The 27,737-nt window shown below is 48.1% G+C and overlaps 1 protein-coding gene across 24 annotated transcripts in view; it reads right to left on the bottom strand.

The window, feature by feature from the left end:
• Nucleotides 1-27,737, bottom strand: part of NRF1 (nuclear respiratory factor 1) — a 163,218-nt gene that overhangs the window by 16,216 nt on the left and 119,265 nt on the right. For 13 of the 24 annotated variants that reach the window (XM_089328578.1, XM_089328577.1, XM_051849779.3 and 10 more), the window contains 2 exons: nucleotides 21,683-21,807; nucleotides 5,750-16,029 (listed from right to left, as the gene is read on the bottom strand). In XM_089328578.1, the coding sequence (XP_089184704.1) occupies nucleotides 15,707-16,029; nucleotides 21,683-21,807 (448 nt within the window). In that variant the 3' untranslated portion in view covers nucleotides 5,750-15,706. Of the gene's footprint in view, nucleotides 1-5,749; nucleotides 16,030-17,806; nucleotides 18,202-18,583; nucleotides 18,692-21,682; nucleotides 21,808-27,737 lie in introns of those variants that run through there. The other 11 variants (XR_016231031.1, XR_016231028.1, XM_070071307.2 and 8 more) reach the window with 6 other exon arrangements.

The following is a 27,737-nucleotide window of genomic DNA, read 5'->3' as shown; positions in this document are numbered from 1 at the left end:
TGGTAGATTATGGCATCTGCTCACAAGCCTGGCCTTGTCTTCTAATACCCTGTGCTCACATTAAGGAGCTTGGCCTTGTGTTCTGCAAAACAAGGCCATGAAGTTTTACAGTGGTCTGTCTCTGACGGTGGCTCCAGGGAGCGCTGTGGTAGACCATGGGCGCCAACGTTAAAGAGAGTAACGTTAAAGGTCAGGGTCACAGACTTGCACACTGTGGACTGATTGTTCGTGAGCATCTCTGCTGACCTCTCCTGGGGTCTCTGCCTGCTGTACTGTGTGTGTGTGTGTGTAGCATTTTTATTTATTTATTCAGGGGATCAGTCTTTCCCATAATTACCTTCTCGAATTATCTTGAGATCTGATCAGTAAGTCTAGATACCATAATTACCTAGACCGTGAAATACTGGCTGGCAAAATCACGTCATCCCACCAAAAAAACTACTTTGGTGGCTTTCTACTACCAGAACAATAAAGTCCACAGAGCTAACAACTGAGGGGCATACGTGAGCTTTCTGCAAATACCCTGCAGGACCCCTTCATCACAGCCATTCCTGTCCACTCCGTGTGCCCCGAAGACGCCACACACCTGCCCCGCAGAAGCTTCTGCCGACAGTCATTTCCTGCTGGGCTGTGTCCTGCTCTCCCATAATCCTCACGTCTATCCAGGTTCCCTCTCCATCTTGTTTCACCACCTCCACTGCCGACTCAGTACTGAGTCTATGCTAACCTGTCTCCAAGTAGCACCCACATGTGCATGCCCACCGCCCTCCTCTCTCCCCCTTCCTCCCTTCTTTCAGCTAATGTTTGATATAATAATGATAATACAATATATTTTATATTACAGTATTTATATATATTATATAGTAAATAATAATATAATAAATGCTCTATATAAATATATAAATGATAATAATAAATGCTCTAAATAAATATCCTCACTTAAACTGTTGGTAGGACCATGTCTCTGGATAATGAACAACTTCTCCATAGCAGGTGCTCAATACTCGAATATGATGACAGCTTATGACTGATCGTGTTCTTGAAGATGTTCAGAAACTTGACTCCACTCCCTTTAGGCTTGACCTCCATGGCCTGAAGAGCCAGGAGGTCTTTTATTCTGCTTCAGAATGAAGTCAGACATTTTCTACAAGTTTCTTAGGGTGCTATAGCGATGGGCTGTACAGTATGGCAGTTCAGGTGCACCTGATACGGGGGCAGAGCGGGCTGTTCAGCTCCAGTTAAGGCTCCCCAGGGAGGGAGCACTGGTTCATCCAATTTAGATACTGCCATACAGCGGAATACTGGTCCTGCCACGTAACAGCTTGGGAGCCTTAGCTTCCTAAGTAAATGGTAATTACTAATACTAGCTACCTACTAATTACTAGATGCGCTGACAATGGTGCAGTCTGCTACGGCACACAGTGGGTGTGCAGCAGACACTGGCTGCTTTTCAAAGGTGTCTTTGAGTGAGGGGCCGGTGCAGTCTCGCTGGGCCACAGCTGCCAGACTAATGCTCTCGGGAAGCAGCGAGGACCGCAGAGACGGCACAGATCTCCTTTCAGCACGGATTCGCCCCTGCCAGGAAGCACGGCGTTCGCCACAGGCCTTCAAAGATGTACAGATTAGAGATAAAAGCCGTGAAATCGGGGCAGATGGACAGGCAGGCAGCTCCCTGGTGAAGCACGGCAGTGGTCAGACTGGCAGTGGGAATGCACCATGGCAAAGGCAAAACAGTCGCTGACCCTGGGCATGAGTAACTCAGCACTGTAGGCTTCACTGCGGTCAGCACTACGCAGGGCAGGATGGTACGAGGTCATTCCTCCGACACATTTCTCAACCCCAGAAATTCATAGAACAGGCAAGAGCCAAACAGCACAGGGGCTGCAGGTCTGGTCAGTTATGGGACCTGCAGCCCTCCCCACCCCCCCCAGCTGTGACACGATAGAGCAGGACAGTCACCTGGGAAGAATGGGCCTTTCATTGCCCTCACAAGTCAGGAAACCTTTGGGAATTGTTTGCTGTAACTGAATCTTCCAGCCCAAAGGCCTTCCAAGTTGGTCATGGAACTATCTTTAGTTGGGAGAAAAAATATTGATGGTTCTGAGAGAAAAACAGAGAACTAAACAAATAATAAACACAACAGTTGGTGGAAGAGTTAAAACCCAAAGGAAACTACGACCTCACACCTACTACAGCTTATGGACACGAGAGCTAACCATGCAGGTCAGGAAAACACTGCTTAAATAGGGAGCCAGGAGGCAGAAGAGATGGAACCACACACATTATTTAAGTAAGCTCTGATGCTTTAGAGTCGTTAGGGGTATCGACAGGTGTTTCTGGGGTGAAAGGCGATGGCAAGTCCCTTAAAAATCCTCATTTACACAGTGCCTGCCATCTAAGCAAAGCTGCTCTCGTATGAAGAACAAGCACGGAGTATATTGGCATAGAAAGAGACAAAGGTAAGAGCTATTGCACCTGGGAAAGCAGTGGAGGATGGCCCAAGTGCTTGGACCCCTGCACCCATGTGGGAGACCCAGAAGAAGCTCCTGGCTCCTGGCTTCAGATGGGCCCAGCTCTGACTGTTGGGGTCATTTGGGGATTGAATTAACAGATGGAAGACCTCTCTCTCTCTCTCTCTGCCTCTCAAATAGACAAAATCTTAAAAATAAATAAATAAATAAAGGGAGAGAGGGAGACACAGAAAGAGGAAGGAAGGTCATGAAATGAATGCCAATATCAACTAAAGGAAAGCCAGGCACCCTCATGATAGGAAGACAAGGGGTAAAGAGAAAAAAATCACTTCTTTCCCAGTAGCTCACTTTCGGTTATATTAGCTGCCTTTGGAACATTTAATCTTCCTCTTCCGCATTTTCCAAATCCAAGGCTTTTGGGTACATCTGAGGGATTTATGGATTAAAATATGCCTTACATCTGGCGAGTGCTGAATACTCCCCTGAAGTCACTAGCAGCCCCACAGGTGCCTTGGTCTACTGGGTAGCACTCAGCACCCAAGGGTTTTTCTTCCCCTCTAGATAATCTCCAGACTTACTCAGAAAAACCATTCTGGAATAAAGCTCATACCAATGGGTAGCAAATGGGTAATACATAAGGAATCAACAGTTTTATTTTTAAATTTTTTATCTTTTTAAAAATATTTTATTTATTTATTTGAGAGGTAGAGTTACAGACAGTGAGAGTGAGTGAGAGAGAGAGAGAGAGAGAGAGGGGTCTTTTTTCCATTGGTTCACTCCCCAAATGGCCACAACGGCTGGAGCTGAGCCGATCCGAAGCCAGGAACCAGGTGCTTCCTCCTAGTCTCCCATGCAGGTGCAGGGCCCAAGCACTTGGGCCATCCTCCACTGCCCTCCCAGGTCACAGCAGAGAGCTGGACTGGAAGAGGAGCAGCTGGGACTAGAACCAGTGCCCATAAGAGCACCACAGGCAGAGGATTAAACTACTGTGCCATGGCGCCAGTCCCAAACCAATAGTTTTAAACAGAGTGCAGGGAAGATCTTGGAAACCGCAGGAGCCCTGCGCAGGCTATGCGAGAGTCTGAAGCAGTCAAGTACAGAAACGAGCAGCAGGGCCCGGGCAGGAGCGACCCAGCGTGAGGAGCAGAGATGGATTTACTTTTCCATTGTTATTATTATTTGAGAGATTTGTTTTATTTACTTGAAAGGCAGAATGATAGAGAGAGATGGAGAAAGGGAGAGAGGGTGAGTGAGAGATACTGATCTTCCATCTGCTGGTTCACTCCCCAAGTGACCAGGGCTGGGCCAGGCCAAAGCCAAGAACTAGGAACTCCACCCAGATCTCCCATAAGGTGCAGGGGCCCAAGCATTTGGACCGTCTTCTGCTGTTTTCCCAGGCACATTAGCAGGGGGCTGAGTCGGAAGCGGAAGAGTGGAGACTTGAACTGGCTCTGACACAGCTTAACCTGCTGTGCCACAACGGCAGCCTCCCTGTTACATTTTTCCAAAATTCTTCTGATGGAAAATTTCAGATCGGCACAAAGGAAGGAAGAGTAGTACAATGAAGGTCAGGTACCCATCCCAGCCCTGGTTTTTCACACCTGAACAGGGAGAGACTGAGATAATGATGCTTCAAAGATGTGCCCTTGGCTTTTCATTCCCCTATTTAACATAATCTATACAGTACCATTTAGGAAAAACCCCAGACCTTAAACTTTCTAAGAGCAGATCAAAGGTAAAATTTTCTTTGCTGTAGACACTGAGATGACCTGAAGATGCCTGACTGGAAAGTGGAGTAAACTGACAGTCATGGGTCTGACAGTCACACAGGAGGATACCTTCTACTTGATAAAGCATTCTGCCGATCCCATCTGAACTGCCCTTGGCATGGCCAAACTGTCACTGTAGTCAAGTTCTTCATAAAAGAATCCCAGCTAACAAACGAAAAAGGAGTGCCAACACCAGAAAGTCACGTTACCAAGGTTATTAACTGGCAGGCGCAGCAGAGAGGAACCGCGGCTTCCACGCCAGCCAGGGCAGCGCCTGCGGCAGCCTCGACTCACTCCACCCAGCTGCTTTCCTCTTTCCCCCTTTGGGGTCTTCTTGCAACCTGCACAGTCTGCCGTCCAGAGACCACGTAAGAACTGTGAAAGCCACTGGAAGCTCTGTGGCTCTGCAGCTTCCACCGCACACTCCAGGGCCACAGGGCAGGTGCATCTCTGATGCCCACCCAAGGAGGTTTCAGGAGTCCATCAGTAAACGTGCCAGCTCACTGCATACTCATGGTGCACAAGCTTTTAAAAACCTACCTGAGCTACAGGGAGCATCCATCATTTCCCCCAAACCTCCCTCACTAAACTGGAATTTACAATGCAGACTTACCTTCCTAATTATGTCTTCCTTAAGCTAATATGAAAACTAATTTGTGCTCCCTAAGTACGAAGCAGCTGGGCAGGGTAGGAGGAGATGGCTTACGCTGTCCTGGATTTAAAATGTGTCACGAGCAATCTGCCTGGCAGATAATCTGTAGGTGACAACTCCAAGAGCTGACTACATTTACCGTGATGAACCCACAGGCCACTTCTGTCTAGGGCTGCTATGAGGATCAATAACATTATGTGTGCACCATGTAATTTCATGTGTGTTTTCTCCCACAAGTCAAAGCAACTGTACAGGAGCTACTGGAGGCAGACAAATGGCAGAAGCAAGGGTAAAGATCCTGTTCTGGGTTGGAGTCCCTGAGAAGGGAAGATACTAGCAGCCCCGTGTCCCACCCCCAGGCGTGCTGTCCACACTCCATGTTGTCTGCAGAACAAGCAATTCATACATCCACTCTGGGCCCCAAGCGTTCACAGAGCCTCTTGTTAGTGAGGCTCCTTGCGGGAAGAACTCTCCAACCCAGCAGCAGGGCTGTGAAGCCTCAGGCAGCCTGGGGAGAGGGTCGGTGGAAAGTGGACACTCTTACTTTACCTCCTCTAATTCAGCAATTCTTTGAGGGGAAAGGGCAAGGAAAGGATGCCAGATTCTCAGAGGAAAAAGTTGTTAAAAGAGACACATCTTCCTTCAGCTGGTTCACTACCCAGATGGCCGCAATGGCCAGCGCTGGGCCAGGCTGAAGCCTGGGGCTTCCCCTGGGTCTCCCACGCGGCTGCAAACAAACTGGTGCCCATGTAGGATGCCTGCATTGTAGGCGGCCACTTTACCCTCCACGCCACAATGCCAGCCCCACAACTAACAGATGTGCATTTCTCTCTCTCTCTCTCTCTCTCTCTCTCTCACACACACACACACACTATAAGGCTAAAAGCACTGCCTTCGTTCAGATCTAAAAGCCTGGAGCAGAATGCTTTGTACTTCCTCAGCACTTCCCTCAGTTCTATCACGGGTTCTTTCCTTCCCTGCCCAGCCCATCCTCTTATTTTAACTCCTTGCAGCCGCCCAGGGCTCCGTGGGAGAAATTCTATGAGCACTGGAGAGCAATGCAGTGCAGGCACATGTTATAGTGCTACAGGAAGTAAGAGGCTGGGCCGCAAAGCCAGAACTGCGGGACGCCAGTCCAGGGAGCCTCTCCCACGGCAAGATCTTGGTAGCCTCCTTCAGAACCGTGTCTCCGTTTCCATGTTTAGAACCCTTCAATGATGCTCAGATCCAACTGCTGCCTTTACAATGGCAATTTTTTTTCTATCAATTTCACTTTGAAAATTCCATTCAGACCCTGAAAATCTCTAAATTGGGGCCTTTCTAATAAAAAAGATTTGGTGCAATTATGTCACAGGCAATTGTGCTGACAAAGCAAAACCGGGATGTCTCTTGGTGGGGCCTTTGCCCTCAGTCTGACCAACCGGAGGAGAAAAGGGGCTTTGTTGGGAGCAGATGTGCGGTGGGCGGCCCGGGAAGCAGAGGATGAGGCAGGTGCCACTTAGACATTCACTTGACTGGCTCCAGCCACAAGCTCCCCTTCATTTGATATCCTGCTCCTGGCAGGAGGAGGCATCGCACAAAGAGGAAGCATGTTTATCCTGTTCAGATTACTGCTGCTGCTGGGCTCTGCACACTCGCTGCTTACTAAGCCAATGGCAGAGCTGGGCGCTGGGAAGTGAACCCTTGTATTTACCCAGGTAACCTGAGAGCCAGAGGGCCCCAAATCACCCTGGCTGCGCTGTGCAAGCTATGAGAGTTAATAACAGTGTGCTGACATTCCTTCAAAATCCCAGTGGAAGCATAAATTAAAAAAAAGGAAAGTCCCCTTTACCCACAAACCTGACATTTTTTATTCTGGAAGAATCTGTCCTGTTATAATGTGATGCCTGCATGAACAGGATTACTGACCCTTTAACATGTTCAATTAAAACCTGCTTTTTCATCCATGTATGGAATAGAAATGACTTCCATTAAACTTGTCCAATTATAGCTTTGGATTTGATATGCCCGCAAAATAAAAATCCCTTTTACAGAATATTGCCGGCAGTGACAGGCAGCTAAGCTGTCTTGGTTCTCAGGACCTGGAATCATCTAAGATCACTGTCTGCATTTCACATAAGACTCAGAAAGACCTGAGGAGCCGGTGCTGTGGTGTAGCAAGTAAAGCTGCTGCCTATAGTGCCGGCATCCCATATGGGTGCCGGTTCCAGTTCAGCTGCTCCACTTCCGATCCAGCTCTCTGCTATGGCCTGGGAAAGCAGTGGAAGATGGCCCAAGGCCTTGGGCCCCTGCACCTGTGTGGGAGACCTGGAGGAAGCTCCTGGCTTTGGATCAGCCCAGCTCCGACTGTTGTGGCCATTTGGGGAGTGAACCAGCAGATGGAAGATTCTCTCTTTGCCTCTGTGTCTCCGTAACATTTTCAAATAAAAAATAAATGGAGGGGGGGAGGAGGAGGAAGATGGGGAGGAGGAGGAGGAGGGAGAAAGTGGGGGAGGAGGAGGAGAAATATCTGAAACCCTAACAAGAAGGGGAATGAGATAAACATGTGGCTTGGCCTTGGGGACACTGGGCAGCGTCAGTGGTATCCATCTGCCAAATGGCAGGGACCCTCTAGGGGTATTCCCACCCAACAGCCCTGGCCCAAGTCTCTGCCCAAAACATCCCTCAGACTGGTGTCCTGTTTACTCACCAGGTTTCCCATGTGGGAAGACCTGACACAGACCACAGCTAGGCCTGCATGGCTTGACAGCCCAGATGAACTGCCTCTGGGCCATGAGGAGTCAGCTCTGGAAGCGTCCAGCCTTTCACACAGATGGCATCTGAATGCTACATCTGCAGGAAATGGCCTCTGCACACTCATCTAAGAATAGGGACCAGGGCCAGCATGTGGCACAGGGTTAGTTAAGCCTGCCTTGGCCTGCAACACCAGCTGCCCAGGTGAATGCCAGTTCAAATCCCGGCTATTCTACTTCTGATCCAGCTCCTTTCTCATGGTCTGGGAAGGCAGCAGAAGACTGCTCAAGTTCTTGGGCCCCTGATGTCCACATGAGAGATCTGGATGAATTCCAAGCTCCTGGCTTCCCATTTCTTTTGTTCTGTAGTCTTTAAGACTTTGAGCAGCAAAGCCTGAACTAGCAGTTCCTAACATACAAGTGAGTGCTGAGGCCACATCAGTGAGTAACCGGGGGAGGGCAGAGACCCTTGCGGCTTGCAGACCGTCCTGGGAGAGACAGGCTGAACCACGCCGGCAGGCAGGCAGGGGCACTCTCACCAGGCAGACGGCCCTTCTGACGTGCTGATGCGTACCCAGCTCAGTGTTTGAGGGAGGCAAAGAGACCTGCCCACCGCAAACTCCTCCAGTGGTGGGGCTGTGTCTGAAGACGGGCAGGAAAGGCCGGGGAATCCCAGAAGTGCATCTCATCTGTCCGCGGGACCCACTACCTTCCCCTCCGAACAGAAGCTTCCTGACGTGGGCACTCTCCGTGGGGATCCCCACCTCCTCCAGAATGCAGGCCTAGCAGCGGGGCCCTAGACTCTGTCCCGGAAGCGGGAAGAGGGAGCCCTCTGGAGATGAACCCCGCCGCCACGCAGCAGGGGGAGCAGTCGACGGGAGCCGCGTGCTCATGGCGCCACCGGCACTGAGACTGAATAGTCAGCGCCTTCAAGCGCTTCCCTGGGCGGGAGGAGCCGGGCGGTCAGAGGAGGGTCACCGCCTCCCAAGAGCTATTCTGGAAGGTGCTCTGCACTTCAGGGGCACAAAGTCCCCACCGCACTCTCCCTGCCTCCCCGTCACCAAAGGGCCGCGTGACACACCGTGCAGGGGAGCATGCACTTCTCGGAGTGTTCTACTGAGGGCCTCATTGTCTGCTTCTGCGTCCCATGTCCCATGGCAGCCATGTTCACGGTGAAATCGGGACTTCATCCAACAGTAACGTCTTTTCAGCTCTGTGAGCCACCAGGCTTTTGGACATTTGATCTTTGTGGGGCCACTATAAATTCACTTGAGCACCTGGCTGTGGATACTTTAGCCACGAAGAGAAACTCGCATTAGTGAGGAATCGCCGTGGAAATACGCAAGTGGCCTGGGTCATGAATAGATCAGAGAGTGAAGCTCCGTGTCACCACTGCCTCCTGTCTCAGGTTTTCCTGCTTGGACTCTGCAGTGCATAAAAATAGGCCACTCTGCTTGCAACCCTCCTGGCCTGCTGTTCACCGGCTGCGGATTACTGCGTCACATGGGCAGCCTATTTTTTTCTTTTTTTTTAAAGCAAAGCCACGCTGTCTGTGAGCGGAGGTCACCGTGAGACAAGGTTCCTGAAGCGTAAGTGTGGCCTTCCCAGGCTGGGGACACGACCTGCCAGAAGGTCACACTACTTTTGCTATAGCCTGTTTTAAAAAAGATTTATTTATTTATTTGAAACAGTTACACAAAGAGAGGAGAGGCAGAGAGAGAGAGAGAGAGAGAGAGAGAGAGAGAGAGAGAGAGGTCTTCTTTCCAATGATTCACTCCCCAATTGGCCACAACGGCTGGAAGTGTGCCAATCTGAAGCCAGGAGCTTCTTCCGGGTCTCCCACGTGAGTGCAGGGGCCCAAGGACTTGGGGCATCTTCCACTGCTTTCCCAGGCCATAGCAGAGAGCTGGATCGGAAGTGGAGCATCCAGGACTTGAACTGGCGCGCATATGAGATGCCGGCACTGCAGGCAGCGGCTTTACCCGCTACACCAGTGTTGGCCCCTATAACCTTAATTTTTATTTTATTGTTCCTAAAAATATTTACTTATTTATCTGAAAGGCAGTGTTATAGAGAAAGAGATCTTCCATCTGCTGGTTCACTCCCCAAATGGCTGCCATGGCCTAGGCTGGGCCAGGCCAAAGCCACAGGAGCTTCTTCCGGGTCTTCCACATGGACACAGGGGCCCAAGTGCTTGGGGCATTTTCCACTACTTTCCCAGGCCATAGCAGAGAGCTGGATTGGAAGAGGAGCAGCTGGGACTTGAACTGGTGCCCATATGGGATGCTGGCACTGCAGGCACTGGCTTTATCTGCCACACAATGTCTGCCCCTTGCCCTAATTCTTAATAAAATTATTTGAAAATTTATATTATTAAATTATTTGAGAAGCAGAGACACATACACAAAAAGAAAGAGATGGGGACACACACACACAGGGAAGGAGCGGGGGAGGGAAAGAGCTCCTATCTGCTGGTTTATTTCCCAAATGACTGGGATGGCTAGAGCTGGGCTGGACTGAATCAGGAGTCAGGAACTGAATCAACATCTCCGCAGGTGTGGCGATGAGCCACTCACTTGCTGCCTCCTAGGGTCTGCATTAGTAGGAAGCTGGAGTCAGGAGCCAGGGGCAGGCACTGAATCCAGGTGCTCCGTGTGGACGTGGGCATGCTCACTGCGTCTTAACCGCCAGGTCAAACACCCAGCCCTCCAGCCTGTCGATCAGCACCACCCCAGAGATCTCTGCACCGAGGAAATGTTCTGTGTCTGCAAAATCACTGCTGGTATATGTGCCTGCTTCAATTTAAATATGAATAAACAGGCCGGCGCCACGGCTCACTAGGCTAATCCTCCGCCTTGCGGCGCCAGCACACCAGGTTCTAGTCCCGGTCGGGGCGCCGGATTCTGTCCCGGTTGCCCCTCTTCCAGGCCAGCTCTCTGCTGTGGCCAGGGAGTGCAGTGGAGGATGGCCCAAGTGCTTGGGCCCTGCACCCCATGGGAGACCAGGATAAGTACCTGGCTCCTGCCATTGGATCAGCGCGCCGGCCGTGGCGGCCATTGGGGAGGGTGAACAAACGGCAAAGGAAGACCTTTCTCTTTGTCTCTCTCATTGTCCACTCTGCCTGTCAAAATAAATAAATAAATAAATAAGAATAAATGCCAAGTGAATTAAAAACCCAATACCTCAGAACATGTGTGGCCACTCAACATTTAAAACAGGAAATGAATACATCTTTTTTAAAGATTTATTTACTTTATTTAAAAGGCAGAGTTACAAAAAGGCAGAGGCAGAGAGAAACACCCCCCAGATGGCCACAATGGCTGGAGCTGGGCTGATCTGAAGCCAGGAGCCAGGAACTTCTTCCCAGTTTCCCACGTGAGTGCAGGGGCCCCAGGACTTGGGACATCTTCTCCTACTTTCACAGACTACGGCAGAGAGCTGGATTGGAAGTGGAGCAGCCAGGACTTGAACCAGTGCCCATATGGGATGCCGGCACTGCAGGCAGCAGCTTTACCTGGTAAGCCACAGTACTGGTCCCATGGATAAATCTTAAAATAATAAATAAATAAAGGGCCGGTGGTGGAGTGGGTAATACAGCCACTGTATTACCATTCTAAGCTGCTGCCTGGAATGCCATCTCATATGGGTACCAGTTCATGCCCTGGCTGCTCTACCTCTGATCCAGCTCCCTGTTAACGGCCTGGGAAAAGCAGCAGAAGATGGCCCAAGTGTGTGGGTCTCTGCCACCCACCTGGGAGACCTGGATGAAGCTCCTCGCTCCTGGCTTTGGCTTGGCCTAGCACTGGTCATTGTGGCCATCCAGGGAATGAACCAGGAGATGAGAAATCTCTCGCTCTCTGTCTCTCCTTCTCTCTAACTCAGACTTTCATATAAATAAATCAACACATCTTTGAAAAAAGTATTAAAAAGTTTAAAATCTTTCATTCAAGCGTTTAACTGTGGCTATTTGGGGAGTGAACATGCAGAAGGAAGATCTCTCTCTCCCTTTCTCTCTGTAACTCTGCTTTTCAAATAAGTAAATAAATCCTAAAAGAAAGTCATAACATCATTAAAACTATATTTAATTTCAATTAGCTTGTATTTAAGTTCAGTCACATGAAGCTAACATCTACCATTTGGACAGTGCAGCGTTAGATCTTAGATTTTCACACCACGTATTTATTTGCCTCTGTTAAGATTTATCTTGATTCTGACTTCCTTTTTTGTATGTGTTTTTTAACACATCATGCATGTGGTAGGTACAATTGAATCTCACAAAGTCTTAAAAGTAGGCAGATTATTTAAAGAGTATCTTTCACCCTCTGGTTCATTCCCCAAATAGCTGCAATGGCTGGAGCTGGGCCAGGTCAAAGCCAGGAGCCAGGAATGCCAGCCCAGTATCCCACATAAGTGCAGAGACCCAAGCACGCGGGTCGCCCTGCCTTCCTAGGTGTACGGCAGGGAGCTGGATCAGAAGTGGAGCAGCAGGGAGTTGAAGATGTCATATGGAATGCTGGTGCTGCAGAGCAGTGGCTTAACCTGCTGTGCCAGACGCCAGCTCCGACTCTGACTTCTAAAGTAAAATATGGCTACCACTATTCCTTAAAATAATTCTGACGCATGTAGTTACCACATCAAGCTCCAGTGTAATCAGAGGCCATGGAAAAGACCCTGATTTGGGGCCAGCATTGTGGTGTGGTGGTAAAGCTGCCACCTTCCACACCATCATCCCATGCGGGCATCAGTTTGTGTCCCGGCTGCTCCACTTCCAATCCAGTGCCCTGCTAATGGCCTGGGAAAACAGTGGTAGATGGCCCAAGTACTTGGGCCCCTGCCACCCACATGAAACTCTGGGCTCCTGCCTTTGGCCTGGCCCAGAGCTGGCCATTGTGGCCATCTGGGGAGTGAATTAGCAGATGAAAGATTCTCTCTCTCTCTCTCACTCTTTCAAAGCTCTCCACATCTCGTTTTTTAAGAGGTACACTTTCCAGGTCACTGAGAATGCCCCTCCCCTTTATGTAAAAAATACCCGGTTCCAAGGGGGAGCAGCTGTCTTCGGTAGCAATTTGCATTTGCTCTTCCTTGTAGAACGGGTAATGCTTCAGCCTGGTTTGGCAGAGAGCCCGCTAGTATCTTCCTTTCCCTTAAGTCACTCTATCAACAAGACGATCAATGGAACACAGGCCCACGTACCTCACAGGACAGTGGCCTAATGCCCACAGCTACCACCCATGCTGCTCCTCCTCCGAGGAGTCATTTCCCGGACTCACAGCTCACACAAAACCAGCTGCTCAGGGGCTGTCCGCTCCAAGTCCTGGAGGCACTGAACTTAATACACTTGGATTTAAAATGCAAACAGCACCACAGCATCACAGAACACAGTGGAGTGGGGCCGGTGCTGTGGTGTAGCACATAAAGCCGCCGCCACCTGTGGTGCCGGCATCCCGTATGGGCACAGGTTCAGTCCCAGCTGCTCCACTTCCCATCCAGCTCTCTGCTATGGCCTGGGAAAGCAGCAGATGGCCCAAGGCCTTGGGCCCCTGTACCTGCGTGGGAGACCCGGAAGAAGTTCCTGGCTTCGGATCGGCGCAGCGCCGGCCGCTGCGGCCAAATGGGGAGTGAACCACTGGATGGAAGGACCCCCCAACCCCGCCTCTCCTTTTCTCTCTGTGTAACTCTTCCAATAAGTAAATCTTTAAAACACAACACAACACAACACAACACAGTGGCACTTTCAAAGTGCTGAGAGGCGAGAGGCTCTCTACAATAAAACTTTATTTACTGCATTTATTTAAACTTTTTATTACAGATGATTACAGGCAGAGAGATCTGTGCACAGCATAGCAGTGCATCAGCCACGCTTGCAGGCAGTAACACCACCACCCTACCTCACTGTGGAGGTCTTGAGAATAGGACTGCTGTTGCAATCTCTTCTGCAAGTCTCCCTTGCCCCCCGCATCCCGAGTTACCTGATCTGAATCTCAGGTTTGTCCTCACTCATCTTCTCTGTTACCTCTCTTGCTAAAAAATATCACTTTAAAAGGAAGTAGTCTAGAGGCAGCACTGTGGCATGGTAGGCTAAGCCTCCACCTGTGGTGCCAGTATCCCAAATGGCACTGGTTCTTGTCCTGGCTGTTCCTCTTCCAATCCAACTCTCTGCTAATGGCCTGGGAAAGGAGTAGAAGATGGCCCACGTGCTTGGGCCCCTGCACCCACATGAGACACCTGGAAGAAGCTTCTGGCTCCTGGCTTCAGATCAGCTCAGCTCTGGCTACTGTGGCCATTTGGGGAGTGAATCAGCAGATGGAAGACCTCTCTCTCTGCTTCTCCCTCTAACTCTATCTCTCAAGTAAATAAATAAATCTTTAAAAAAAAAAAAGGAAGTATTCTATGGCCACAGTTAACATTAAACTAGGAAATACATAAATTTCTAAAGTTTTTTAGTAAGGTCAAAGAAAAACAAGGATGGGAAAAGGTGAAGACATCTTTGATAAGATAGAATTTGTTTCCCTAAAGGAATTTCTACATTTAGTTTCATTTGGCAGCTGGAATGGGTACTAAAATGTACATTTGTTTTGAAGTTCAGCAAGACTAGGTGGGATCTTTCATTCTTAGGAAAATTTTATGTTGAAGAATCTTAAGGGAAAACCTCAGTAGCAAGGCTATTGCCAGGCCCAGGCCCAGGCCCAGGCCCAAAGAGGAACCCACAGCACCAAAGATAAATGTGAAGAGCTGCTCTTTCTGTGAGCGTAGCGGAGCGCCTTGCCATCAGCTTTAGTTTTTAAACAGCCTTCCAGTCCGTTTCCTTTCACTCAGGGCGTGAAGAAAGCAGGCTGAGACCCCGGCTGGAGTGGCTTCTGAGCCTCAGCAAGATGTACTCTCTACCTGCTGGACTCCAGTCAAGGGCTGCAGGAAGCCCCAGGGGCGGCCTGGTGAGGACTTGGGCAAACAAAACAGCCAGCAACTTGTCTGTCGTAGGCTGATTCCCACTCCCTGAGTCGCTCTGCTTTCCTTGGGAGAGGACAGGAGGCTGGCAGAGGCCCAGGGCAAACTGCAGAGCAGCAGGTGGCTGGAGAGAGGCTCCCAGCAGAGGAAACGCTCTTCAGATGGGTGTACTGCCTCCTTCCCCCAAACAGCACCTGCAGCTAGGGCAGGTTCATTCACTAATACAGAAGGGGCCTTCTCACTACACACATGGACCCTGGGCTCCTGCAGGCCAGCAGAGGGGAGGGTTCACAGCCATCAGGAACAGCTGGGCAGACGGGCACTCTGAACCAGCCTGTGGCATGTGGCAGGGGAGGAGAGAGGCTGGACATTGCCAAACCCACACACTCAGTACTGCAAGACAGGGATTTGCTCTGCATTTGTGGGGGTCCAGACAGGAGCCTGGAGCTCACAGCAGAGTGGCTTGAAACAAATCACCTCAATTCTGATTCCGTGTCTGCCACTCTCTGTGTGGACCTGGTCAACTTTCTGACCCTTTCTGTGTGCTTTCCTACACGAGGACGCTACATGGCGACCACGGGGTTACTCTGAGACTGAAATAAGATAATGCACATACGGCACCTTGCAGTCTTTCTGCACAGTAAGTATTCGATGTCTGTTAGACAAACAGAACTGAGGAGAGAAAATACAAGTTCTCTAACAAACAAAAATGTTGATGACCTATCTTAAACAGCTCCCTAAATGTGGTGTGCCTATCACCTTTAATACAAAAAAACAAAACTAAAAAAGTCAAAAAGGAAAAACTAAAAATTCAAAGTACAAGAACCAAGGTTCCATAGAACTCCACCTAAACAGAACGGACAGCCGCAGTTTCCTGGTCTGCAGAGACACACCAGTCCCAGGGTCAACGTCTTTTTCATGACCCAGTCACTGCCCAGTACTCAGAGCAATTCCTGCCCACCTCTGGGCACTGAGACACTGAGCACTACCAGACTGCCAGGCCCAGGGTAGCCAAGGGGAGAGGAGAGGAATCACATCAGCGCATCTTAGAACTGGTCAGCAGTTCCAGTAAAAGGCTTGGTAGGATTTAAAAAAAAAAAAAAAAAAACCAAAGGTCACAATAGGGCTTTATTCTTCCTAATGAACTTTAACAATTAGTGTAAAGTTCACTCTTTCAAAACAGTTTCTGGGGGCCGGCGCTATAGCATAATGGGTAAAGTCGCCGCCTGCAGTGCTGGCATCCCATCTGGGCGCTGGTTCAAGTCCCAGCTGCTCCACTTCCAATCCAGCTCTCTGCTGTGGCCCTGGGAAAGCAGTGGAAGATGGTCCAGGTCCTTGAGCCCCTGCATCTGCGTGGGAGACCTGGAGGAAGCTCCTGACTCCTGGTTTTGGATCCGCGCAGCTCTGGCTGTTGCGGCCATCTGGGAAGTAAACCAGTGGATGGAAGACCTCTCCTCTGCCTTTCAAATAAACAAATAAAGTTAAAAAAAAAAGTTTCTGGAAATTCGAATGATTCACCCGCCCCCAAATTTACACATGGGCCCTTTATTAACGGCTAATAACACTAACAGCACAAGAAAACATTCTAGTACAAACGACAGACAAGACAGGTCAATGGAATCAGAAGTGACTTCACACAAGAACTTCCATTCAGCAAATGATAATGATGATATTTCAAATCAGTACAGAAAGAATGGATTCCAACCTTTTTAATGGAATAAATGGTGCTGGAATAATTGGACTAATATGGAATACTACAGAGGTGAAAAATAATTTAGATTCTTACCTAACGCCATATACCACAACAAAATCAGATATTTTTATATATTTTTATAAAACTGAGGCCCTATTAGGATTAGAAGATAACATATTTAGATATTTATCTAATTTTGAAGGTAAGAAGACCTATTAACAAAAATAAAAGATAAATTAGGAAAATAAAAAGTAACAGAATAAAATAAAAATAAATGGGGGATCACTTCTTGGCCTTTTGGCTAAGATCAAGTGTAGTAAAATAAATGAGGAAAAACCTATTTCCAACATGCACACAACGGAAAGGCTATGTCCCTACAGATGAAGACCTTTTCCAAATAATAAGAGCTAAATTATACATGAAATTTGTTCACCTTATATCAATAAAAAACTATTTAAGAAAATAAGAGCAAGATTAAAAATCCAAAAGAAAATGGGCAAAGAGCATGAGTGGTGGGTAGTGGTGTAGTAACGGCGCCCGTGATGCCGGCTGGCATCCCATATGAGTGCAAATTCCTGCCCCTTCGGCTTCTCTGCTTCTCTTCAGGTCCAGCTCTCTGCCATGGCCTGGGAAAGCAGCGGAAGATGGCCCAAGTGCTTGGGCTCCTGCAACCCTGTGGAAGACCCAGAGGAAGCTCCTGGCTTCAATCTGGTCCAGCTCTGACTGTCGCGGCCATTTAGGGAATCAAATAGCAGATGGAAGATCTCTCTTGTCTCCCTCCCTTCCCTGCTCCCTCTGTCTCTGTAACTCTTACTTTCAAATAAAATAAATAAGTATTTAAGAAAAAAAAGAAGAAGAGGTAGAGAAAAGGTATGTAGACTTGGCTCCTTGAGGCTGGCTGGCAGTGGGTGGTGCTGGTTAGGTGAGAGGTGAAAGGTACTCAGCGGTGGCTAGCGCTGTGGTGCAGTGGGTTAAAGCCTCAGCCTGCAGTGCCGCCATCCCATATGGGTGCTGGTTTGAGTCCTGGCTGCTCCACCTCCAATCCAGCTCTCTGCTATGGCCTGGGAAAGCAGTAGAAGACGGCTCAAGTCCTAGCGCCCCTGCACCCGTGTGGGAGACCCAGAAGCAGCTCCCGGTTCCTGGGTTCAGATCAGTTCACCTCTGGCTGTTGCGGTCATCTTGGGAGCGAACCAGCAGATGGAAGACCTCTCTCCCTGGCTCTACTTCTCTCTGTAACTCTGTCTTTTAAATAAATAAAATAATTCTTAATAATAATAATAAAAAAAGGTACTCAACGAAGACCCCTCCTGCCCAGGCCAAGTCCCAGAGCACAGGGGTCCTAGGCTGGCAGAGTGAAAGGGAATGGACAGGCTAATCTATTACTAGGGTGTATTGGAGGGGGAAGTATGGAGGGAACAGTGTTAAAAAAAAAAAAAAAAAAAAAAGTAAAAGGAACTCATCTAGTGGCTTTTCCCAGCCTTAGGCAATTCTATCTACATCTCAATGGAAAGGCACCTATGAAAAATTTTACATTGAATCAAATCTTTTTTTAAAAAGATTTATTTATTTATTTATTTGAAAGTCGGAGTTACACAGAGAGAAGGAGAGGCAGAGAGAGATAGAGAGAGGTCTTCCATCCACTGGTTCCCTCCCCAGATGGCCGCAACAGTCAGAGTTGTCCCGATCCGAAGCCAGGAGCCAGGAGCTTCTTCTGAGTCTCCCACGCAGATGCAGGGGTCCAAGGACTTGGGCCATCTTCTACTGCTTTGCCAGGCCATAGCAGAGAGCTGGATTGGAAGTGGAGCAGCCGGAACGCGAACCGGCACCCATATGGGATGGCGGCACTGCAGGAAGTGGCTTACCCGCTACGCCACAGCACCAGCCCCTGAACCAAATCTTGATACTCCATCCTGAGAGACCACTCACTCACTTACCTCTACTGAAAAAGAGAACATAAATGCAATAAAATCATGCCAATGCTTGAACAGCTCCTGGAATTGGGTAGGTGCACAGGTGCAGGGTAATGTCTTTGTCAGGTCTGCCTTGGTGGCCTGGAATTCAAACCTTTGCCAAGGTCATTAACTTGGGAAACACCATCCTGTAGGGTATTGCTTCATATCCTTGCCCACCCCAGCCACCTCCCACAGGTTACTGTCCTCCATCCCACTAACTGTTTCTACTTCAGGTCTGAACAATATCCATAGTGCTCTTAAAAGAGTCGACTGCTAGTTAGATTTTTATTTGAACCATATTCTGGGACCTGGGATGCAGTTTTCCCCCAATGTCTGTTTCCAAGTTATTTCTATGCCCACAAATAGTACCTTGTTCTGCTATTGTCTGGTTCTTCCTGATAAAATACACTTGGTCTACTGGCAGATATCATAAGCTTGTCATTACAGAAGTGACAAACACTGGCAACAGGACACAATCTGAAAAAATGATGAAAAGAAAACCCTAAAAAGTCTAGCCAGATAAACAAATTAGCTGGTTAAGTGGGAAAAAATCTGGTTCCAGTCCCAGAGTAAATCCTACAGCGCTCTAGGTAAATATGTTCGAAGACAAAGACTATCAGAATTATTTGGACCAGATCAATATTGTATTCATCCTCTGGATTCCCAAAGGCAGGTAAATGTTGGCCCTTGTCTGAACTTACTGAGATGAGGCACAACTCACCCATCTGATGACAGAGGAGTGCTGAGAAAGGGTCAGTCTACCTCTCCAGGCCTGAGTTCAGAGAGTACCAGCAGTCCCAGAGGGGGGATGGCCTGCTATGGGGCAGCTACTGGCTTTGAGGACGTAGAGCAACATTTCCTCTCACCACAACTGCAGCCAACAACATGCAATCAGTATATCAACTGATTCACACAAGCCAAGGCTAGCTTAAAAGAGGCAGCTCCCAGTAATCAACAGTAGCGGGTGTGTGATTCAACTTGAGCATATGGCTGAATGGTCAGTGTACTTGGCCAGAGACGCAGAGGGTCTTTAGACGTTCCTACCAATTCATCCATCTGGAAGCAAGGCTGGGAAGGAGCCAGAGCTGTAAAGCAATCTGTTCTCTCACAGACAGGTCGAATCTAGTAGAATGTGGATGACAGTCTCCTACCAAATCCACACAGGGGAGTATTTTTAGCAGATTCACAGTGAGCAACAGCAACTGACCTTCAGAAGAATGCTGTGTAGCCAGATACCTTACCTTTCTTTCAGGGTAGACCAGGACTCAGATAAGGAACAGGAAAAGGTAGGAAAACAGGGGTAGGGATTCTAACTAGAGAGGTTTTCCTTAATTCCATCTATGGTCCATTTCTTTTTCTTTTTTAAAGATATATTTATTTATTTGAAAGGCAGAGTTACAGAGAGGCAGAGGTAGAGATTGAGATAGAAAGTCCTCCATCCACTGGTTCACTTTCTAAATGGCCACAATGGGCAAGCTGGGTCTATCCAAAGCCAGCAGCCACATGGGTCTTCCACATGGGTGCAGAGGCCCAAGGACTCAAGGCATCCTCTACTGCTTTCCCAGGCAATAGCAGAGAGCTGGATCGGAAGTGGAGCAGCCAGGACTCAAACCAGCGCCCTTGTGGGATGCCAGCACAGCAGGTGGTGGCCTTACCTACTACATCAAAGCACTGGCTCCCCTGTGGTCCATTTCATCCCAAACATACATGGCTATAAGATGATCTATTATCCCGCAGCATTCTGGCTAAGATCAACTCTGTCTCTGCTTAGGGTAGTTCATGAAAGCCCCAGCCCTATAGAAAAATCAGGCTGTAGTTTTAGAACTGGATTTTTATTTGGTGTAACAAAATTCTCAGAAGCTACAATGGTTCTTTGCATATTCTAAATATTATTCTTCTCTGGGGAAACAGAATTACTTTCTTTCCTCCTATCTTCCGAAGGGAGATGCACACAGCATTGTGTCTTTCTTCAAAGACTTCAACTCTCCAGGCATTCAGTCCTCAGGGACCATCTTAAAAAAGTGCCAGGAGGGGCTGGCCCTGTGGCGCAGCATGTTAAGCTGCCCCTATGGGCAACGTTCATGTCCCAGACGCTCCACTTCTGATCCAGCCTCCTGTTAATGCGCCTGGGAAAGCAGCAGCAGATGGCCCAAGTGGGAGACCCAGAAGAGGCTCCAGGTTCCTGGCTTCGGTCTGGCCCAGCCCTGGCCAATGTGGCCATTTGGGGAGTGACCCAGCAGAAGGAAGGTCTCTCTATCTCTTCTGTCTCTGTAACTCTACTTTTCAAAAAAAAAAGTGCCAGGAACTTCTCTCTCAGCCACTAACGCTGCCACTAAAGGAATTTCTGTCCAAATAAAAAGTATGATATGTATCTATCTTCATTCCAGACTTTAATGCAACAATTCACCCCAAACCATAGAATACTTAATTCGCCCTACTTCATTATATATTTTCATGCAGTTTTAAGAAACAATCACAGAGGGTCTCCCACGAACAGGGCTGGCTGCCTCCTCTTTGGCCCAGCCTTCTGAGGCACCTTCTCTTGTGGCACGTGGATCCAAACAGCTGGGCTGGTATTGTAAATTTTTGTCACATTTTTATGAACCCTATCCCTTTTGCTTTTTCAGGTTATTCACCAATACACAGGAAGTCAAACAGCTAGGAAGGAAGGGCAGGGTGGTGGCAGGTTACTGGCTAAATCCAGAGGTCTGGGGCCGGTGCTATCGTGTACTGGGTAAAGACACCACCTGCAATGCTGGCATCCTATATGGGCACTGGTTCAAGTCCCGGCTGCTCCACTTCTGATCCAGCTCTTTGCTATGGTCTGGGAAAGCAGGAGAAGATGGCACAAGTTCTTGGGTACCTGCACCCACGTGGGAGACCCAGAGGAGGCTCCCGGCTTCAGATCGGCATAGCTCTGGCCACTGTGACCATCTGGGGAGTGAACCAGTGGATGTCTTCCAAATAAATAAAATAAAGAAATCTTAAAAAAATAGTAATAATCCAGAGGTCCCTGGTGAGGCCACGCACAACAGGCAGCAGGATCCTGAGGACTGAGCAGAAGAGTGCCGCGTCAGCCTGCTGCCTGCCCCGTGAGCACGCAGGATGGCGGCGGCACCTTTCCTGAAGTAGTCAGGACACTCCAGTTCTCACACCGCACCCCGCCACACAGGGACGGTCACTCCTTACCCTACCCCACAGGACAGGAAAGGACAAATGTGTCCTGCAGCAAACTTTAAAGTCCCTCACAGCAAAATAAATGGCTAAATCAGCAGCCACGGCCCTAAGTGTCCTCCAAGTGGAAGGAATCAGAGGCTCCTAGAATTTTCCTAGTCATATAATGCCTTCCAGCGAGGAAAGACGCAAACCAAAGCTCAATCTCTTCCTGAAGGGTTTGTTGCCAGCCATGTCAGGGAGGTTTAAGTGGGAACAGGGAAGAAATCCAATAAAATATTTATGCCTTCTTACCATTAGCATCTTGGACTCCAGTAAGTGCTCCGACGGCTGCTGCGGTTTCCCCAGACAGGACGATCTGTCCCCCGCCTTGTAAGGTGGCTTCAGCCAGGGTGGCGACAGCATGGGCGGCAGCTTCGCTGTGGGCACAGGAACAGGAGGGAGATGTGTAAGACGAATAAAGGCACAGCACGGCAGCAAGACAAAGCAGCCTTCCTGGGACCTGCTTACTCACTCCGGGGTTGCAAATCTACCAGCAACTACGGCACACACCTGTGCCACTGGCAGGAGCCAGGAGTAAGTTTAAAATTTTCCTAAGTAACCAGGGAAATCTCAAGCCAGACATCTTTACAAAGCTAACGTGAGATTTTTTTAAACCTGGCAATGACTGCTTGAGACTAGCAGATGTTCACTATCAGTCTCTTCTTATCAATATCACTCGAGTGTTTGCAAGCCACTGTGGAGTCCTGACCTATGGCATTCACAACGCAAAAGCCATTTGGATGTCAATCAAAAGGTTTTCTCTTTTTTCCCCTCCCTTTCTGCGGTAACACAGGCAGACCATCTGAGACCATCTTTTTAAGCCAAGCAGTCAGCAACCTGGACTTGCTATTCAATTATTATTAAATAGTAACAATTCGGTTAAATCCATGCTTTTCATAAATGAAACAGTGGTAGATTAATATCCTGAAAAGCACAGTTCCTCCCTTTGCCTCACTGTGTACGCAGGCAGAGCACAAATGAAGATTTCAAATTTAAAATGATCACTATGCACCCAAACTTCTTGCTTTTATAAGTGCAATGAAATAATAAACATCCTTCCCCACAAAGCAAATACTCTGAGGACTGGAAAGACTTGCACAGTGACCACTCTGCTAGTAACTCGTGTCCCCCTCTCTCTTTTGCTTGCCCTATGCTTTTACTCTGTGCATAAATCCCCTTTCTCTTGATTCCACAGTAGTACAAACTGCAGGATATTTCATTATTTTATGTGCCAGTAGGAAGAAAAATTTCTAAAAATTTTAATTGTAAAACTTATCATCCAAATTTCAGAGACATGCGAATGGGAAAAAGCAGATAAATTCAGTATCCCTCCTAGGAAGGTATCAGGTGTCAGTCTGCAGTATCTGAGAAAACACCACAAGTGGGCATGAAGGGGGTGGCTCCATTTGGTTTTGCAGAGGTGGGCAGAGTCCTGGGTTTAACATCCCCCAAAACCCCAGGGGACTGAGCTTGGCTCTGGAGCTGCAGGTTTTGCTGTCACTATGGCAGTCATCTTGCAGCCACAAGGGGATGTGAGGGCGGAGAAGGGATGGGGTACACAGGTCAGGACTGTGGGCAATGGTGTCTCTTTCGCCTAAAAAAGCCAGCAGACAAGTAAAACAACAGGCAGAATCATTCCCCTGGGGGAGAGTTCCTGGGCACTACAAGGTCTCTAGGAAGCAGTACAAGAAACCCAACGAACACTTCATTAAATCAAAAATTTTCCCCCTTACTAACTTGCCTTGTTTTTGAAATGTTCATAGCTCCATGTTTAAAAAGTTATTTTTTCTGACAATAAAGAAATACAATGTAGAAAACAGGGAAAATTTATTAAGTATAGAAGTATTTTAAATCTCACAGAGATAATTATTTCTTTCTAATCTTAAATACAACTTTAAACAGATAATCAGGATCCTATTGTATGTAAAGTTTTTCTTAATAATCTTTGTGTTGTGCGAGAATACACAGAATCCACCGTCAGTGGCATCCGGCACATCCACGCGGGCATGTAACCGTCACCAGCATCGCCCCCATCGCCCTCTCTGGGCTGTGAAACTGGAGCTGTGCCCACCCAGCAGCTCTCCACTCCTGTGCTCGTGCCTGGCAGTCACCACTCTGCCTTTGCGTCTGGGTGACACGTAAGTGAATCGTGCAATCTTTGTCTTCTTGTGACTGGTTTCACCCAGCAGAATGCCTTCACGGTTCATGCACGCTGCAACCCGTGTCAAGCTTCCTTTCCTTTTCAAGGCTGAGTATCTCCCTGTAGGGATGTGCCACGTTTCCATATACACTCCTCTGTCTGTCGATCATCATTTGATTGCTTCCACATTTTAGCTGTTGTGAATAAATCCCTCTTTTGGCTGCTGTGAATAAATTTCTCTTGGAGACCCTGCTTTCAGTTCTCTTGGGTACATATCCAGAAGCGGAACTGCTGCACCATGTGGTAGTTCTACTTTTCATTACTTTAAAGAACCATCAAACTGCTTCCCACAGGAGTCATACCAGTTTACAGTGTCACCAACATACACACAACCTCTCATACACCCTCGCCAACACTTGTTATTTCTGTTTTTGGACAGTAGTCATCCTAATGAATGCGAGGTGGTATTTCAAAGCTTTGATTTGCATTTCTCTAATGACTAGCAATATGGAGCATCTTTTCAAGTGCTTCTTGGCCATTTGTATATTTTCTCTGGAGAAATATCTAGGGAAGTACTTTGCCCATTTTTTTAATTGGGCTGCATTTTTGTTGTTGAAGTTTAGGAGGTCTTAAACATTCTGGCTATCAATCTCTTCAGATATACACTCTGCAAATATTTCTCCCATTCGAGGGAGATATTTCCTTTTTCACTCTGCTGAGTCTTTTGATCTACACACCTAAAAAATATTCATGAAGTCCAATTTGTCTTTTTTCTTTTGTTACCATGTGCTTTGTGCTATATCTGAGAAACCAGTGGCAAGCCCAATGCCATGAAGTTTCTGCCCTGTGTGTTCTTCTAAGAGCTGTACACTGCTAGGTCTCACCTTCTGGGCAGGCCTTTGGCCGAGCAGTTAAGATGCTGGTCAAGTCTTCACCCTGCACTGAAGTACCTGGTTTCAATTCCTGGCTCTAGCTCCCAATTCCAGCTTCCCATCATCAATGCAGAGCGTGGGAAGCAGCAGGTGATGGCTCAAGCAACAGTCCCTGTCATACGTGTGATACACGGATTGAGTTCCTGGTTCCCAGATCTGGCCTAGCCTCACCACTAGCCTTTGTGGGATCGGGGGAGTGAACCAGCAGATGGGAGCTCTCTGTCTTCCTGTCTCTCAAATAAACAACAACCTTGTCAAAAACAATTTGACCATATACAAGTATGGCAAGGTTTCTCTCCGCATTTCCTGTTCTATCCCACTGGTCATTGTGTCTGTTTTGATTAGCTGTCCAGTGCATTCTGAAATGAGACGTGTCAGCCCTCCAGCTCTGTCCTTCACTTGCAAGACTGTTTTGGCTATTCAGGGCTCCTTGAGATTCCATATGGAATCTAGGGTTTCCTTCCTTCCTTCCTTCCTTCCTTCCTTCCTTCCTTCCTTCCTTCCTTCCTTCCTTCCTTCCTTCCTTCTTTCTTTTACAGGCAGAGTGGACAGGGAGAGAGAGAGAGAGACAGAGAGAAAGATCTTCCTTTTGCCGTTGGTTCACCCTCCAATGGCCGTCGCGGCCAGCACACCGCGCTGATCTGAAGCCAGGAGCCAGGTGCTTCTCCTGGTCTCCCATGGGGTGCAGGGCCATCCTCCACTGCACTCCCGGGCCACAGCAGGAGCTGGCCTGGAAGAGGGGCAACTGGGACAGAATCCGGCGCCCCGACGGGGACTAGAACCCGGTGTGCCGCGCCGCTAGGCGGAGGATTAGCCTAGTGAGCCGCGGCGCCGGCCTGCTTTTCTATTTCTATAAAATACAACATTGGGATTCTGATAGGAATTACATTGAATTAGTAGACTGCTTTGGGTGGTAGACATGTTAACAATCTTTATTGAGATTTACATTTTTTTTTTAAAGGCAGAATAACAGAGAAAGGGAGATACCAGAAGACAAAGATCTTCCATCTGCTGCTTCACTTCCCAAATGGCCATAACACCCAGGGTTGGGCCAGGCCAAAGCCAGGAGCCAGGAACTTCATCCTGGTTTCTCACATGAGTGGCAAGAGTCCAAGTACTTCTGCCATCATTTGCTACCTTCCCAGGTCCATAAGCAGGGAGCTGGATTGGAAGAGAAACTGAACCAGTACTCATATAGGCCAAAAGCCGAGCAGAATCATAGTTTACATGCAGCCTGGATAAAAGCTATGCCCATTGCTGCTGACACATTCCTTGGTGATCTGATACCTCAGATCTTACTCTACATTTGTACTGTGAACTTGAAGCCAAAGGGGATCCTGCATTTGGAATCACTAGAAGGCTTTTTCCTTACTTTTTTTAATGATAAAGCTTATTTTTAAAGTACTTCTTGCTGGCGCTGCAGCTCAGTTGGCTAATCCTCCGCCTGCGGTGCCGGATTCTGTCCCAGTCGCTCCTCTTCCAGTCCAGCTCTCTGCTGTGGCCTGGGAGTGCAGTGGAGGATGGCCCAAGTACTTGGGCCCTGCACCCACATGGGAGACCAGAAGAAGCACCTGGCCCCTGGCTTCAGATCGGCGCAGCATGCCGGCCATGGCGGCCATTTTGGGGGTGAATCAATGGAAAAGGAAGACCTTTGTCTCTCTCTGTCTAACTCTGCCTGTCCAAAAAAAAAAAAAAAAAAAGTACTTCTTAAGTATTCACTAGAGACAGTGCAATAGATTTTTTTTAAAAGGAATTTGTATCAACAAATAATATCATCAGCCAATTGTATAGCATCCAGCCATCACTGATTAATGATAAAAAAAAAAAAAAAAAACTTACACTCTCACCTGAGACTTCATGGAAAGCAGAAAACATGTTCTCTGAGAAACACTGCAGCTGCGTGACATCCGTGTGAGAATGCTCATTTGGAAAGAGGACCTTTGTTGATGGGTTACCTCAGGGACTGCTCTCCCCTATCATCTCATCTCAGTCTACAATGAGCTCATCTCCGTGGCCATTAAAAACGATGTCCTGCCATTCTCGAACATCCTGGACACGTACTTACAGTGAGAATTTCATCCCTGAAATAACAGCACCTGCCCCTGCTCACACCCATTTTAGGCAGAAGCTCTAAATGATCACGTCTGATGTCGTGTTCTGTGATCAGCACTTAAGGAACACGGTATGCTAGAAGGAAAGCTGGGAACCAGCAACCTCACACAAGGTGGAATGCCGGGACTGAGGGCCCAACAGGGCGACAGGCCGCCAGGTCAGCACGGGCCAGCAGAAGCAACTATGGGCAGGTACTTTATTTGGGGAATAAAGATAATAAAGCCTTCTTGCAGCCATTAGGACTATTATTTCCAAAGCAATTCTAACCATTTATGCTGGATTTCATGGGAAGTGACCAAACTAAACTGTCAAAAAAAAAAAAAATTCCCTTTAGTTAAAAAGTTGAAGAGGGGTTAAAGTGTTTTGAGTTACCAAGTCATTTCTAAACCAGAGCTACAGATGAGAGGTTTCTTTCAACTCAGGGGAAAAGCAGCTGTGCGGCCCCTGCCCACTGCTTCCAGAGAGGATCTCGGGTCTCAGTTGTCCACCTCATGTTATTGAACAAATACCAATCCATTTAATATTGTGATATTAAAAAGAGTGAGTGAATTTTTCTTTAAAATTATGGTCCACTTTTTATTTAAATGTTTTTAAAAAAGATTTATGTATTTATTTGAAAGGCATAATGAGAGAGAGAAAGAAGATCTTCCATCTGCTGGTTTACTCCCCAAATGTCCCCAACAGCCAGAGCTGAGCCAGGCCACAATCAGGAGGCTGGAACTCCATCTGGTCTCCCACATTTATGGCAAGGGCCCAAGCATTAGGGCCATCTTCTGCTGTTTCCCTGGCACATTAGCATGGAGCTGGATTGGAAGTGGAGCAGTCAGAGCGCATATGAGATGAAGGTGTTGCAGACAGTGGCTTAACTCACTGTGACACAATGCTGGCCCCTAGTTCACTTACATGGGATTTAGACATCGCAAGTGGCACCTTAACCACTGAACCACATGGCTGCCCTCTCACCCCCTCCCCCATTTCTTCTTTTAAAGCAGACATCTCCACAGCAAAAGAATCCCAAATTCCAAACTCCTCGAGAAGAGGAACTGGTCTAAGTATCTGTTTTCCTGTGGGCCTGGGTCACAGCACTGTACACAGTAGAAACGTGATAAACACTTGGTGTCAA

The sequence above is a fragment of the Oryctolagus cuniculus genome, chromosome 3 (genome assembly GCF_051225735.1).
Source record: "Oryctolagus cuniculus isolate XC-2025 breed Fujian yellow rabbit chromosome 3, ASM5122573v1, whole genome shotgun sequence".
Lineage (NCBI taxonomy): Eukaryota > Metazoa > Chordata > Mammalia > Lagomorpha > Leporidae > Oryctolagus > Oryctolagus cuniculus.
This window is presented reverse-complemented; position numbering and strand designations above follow the sequence as displayed.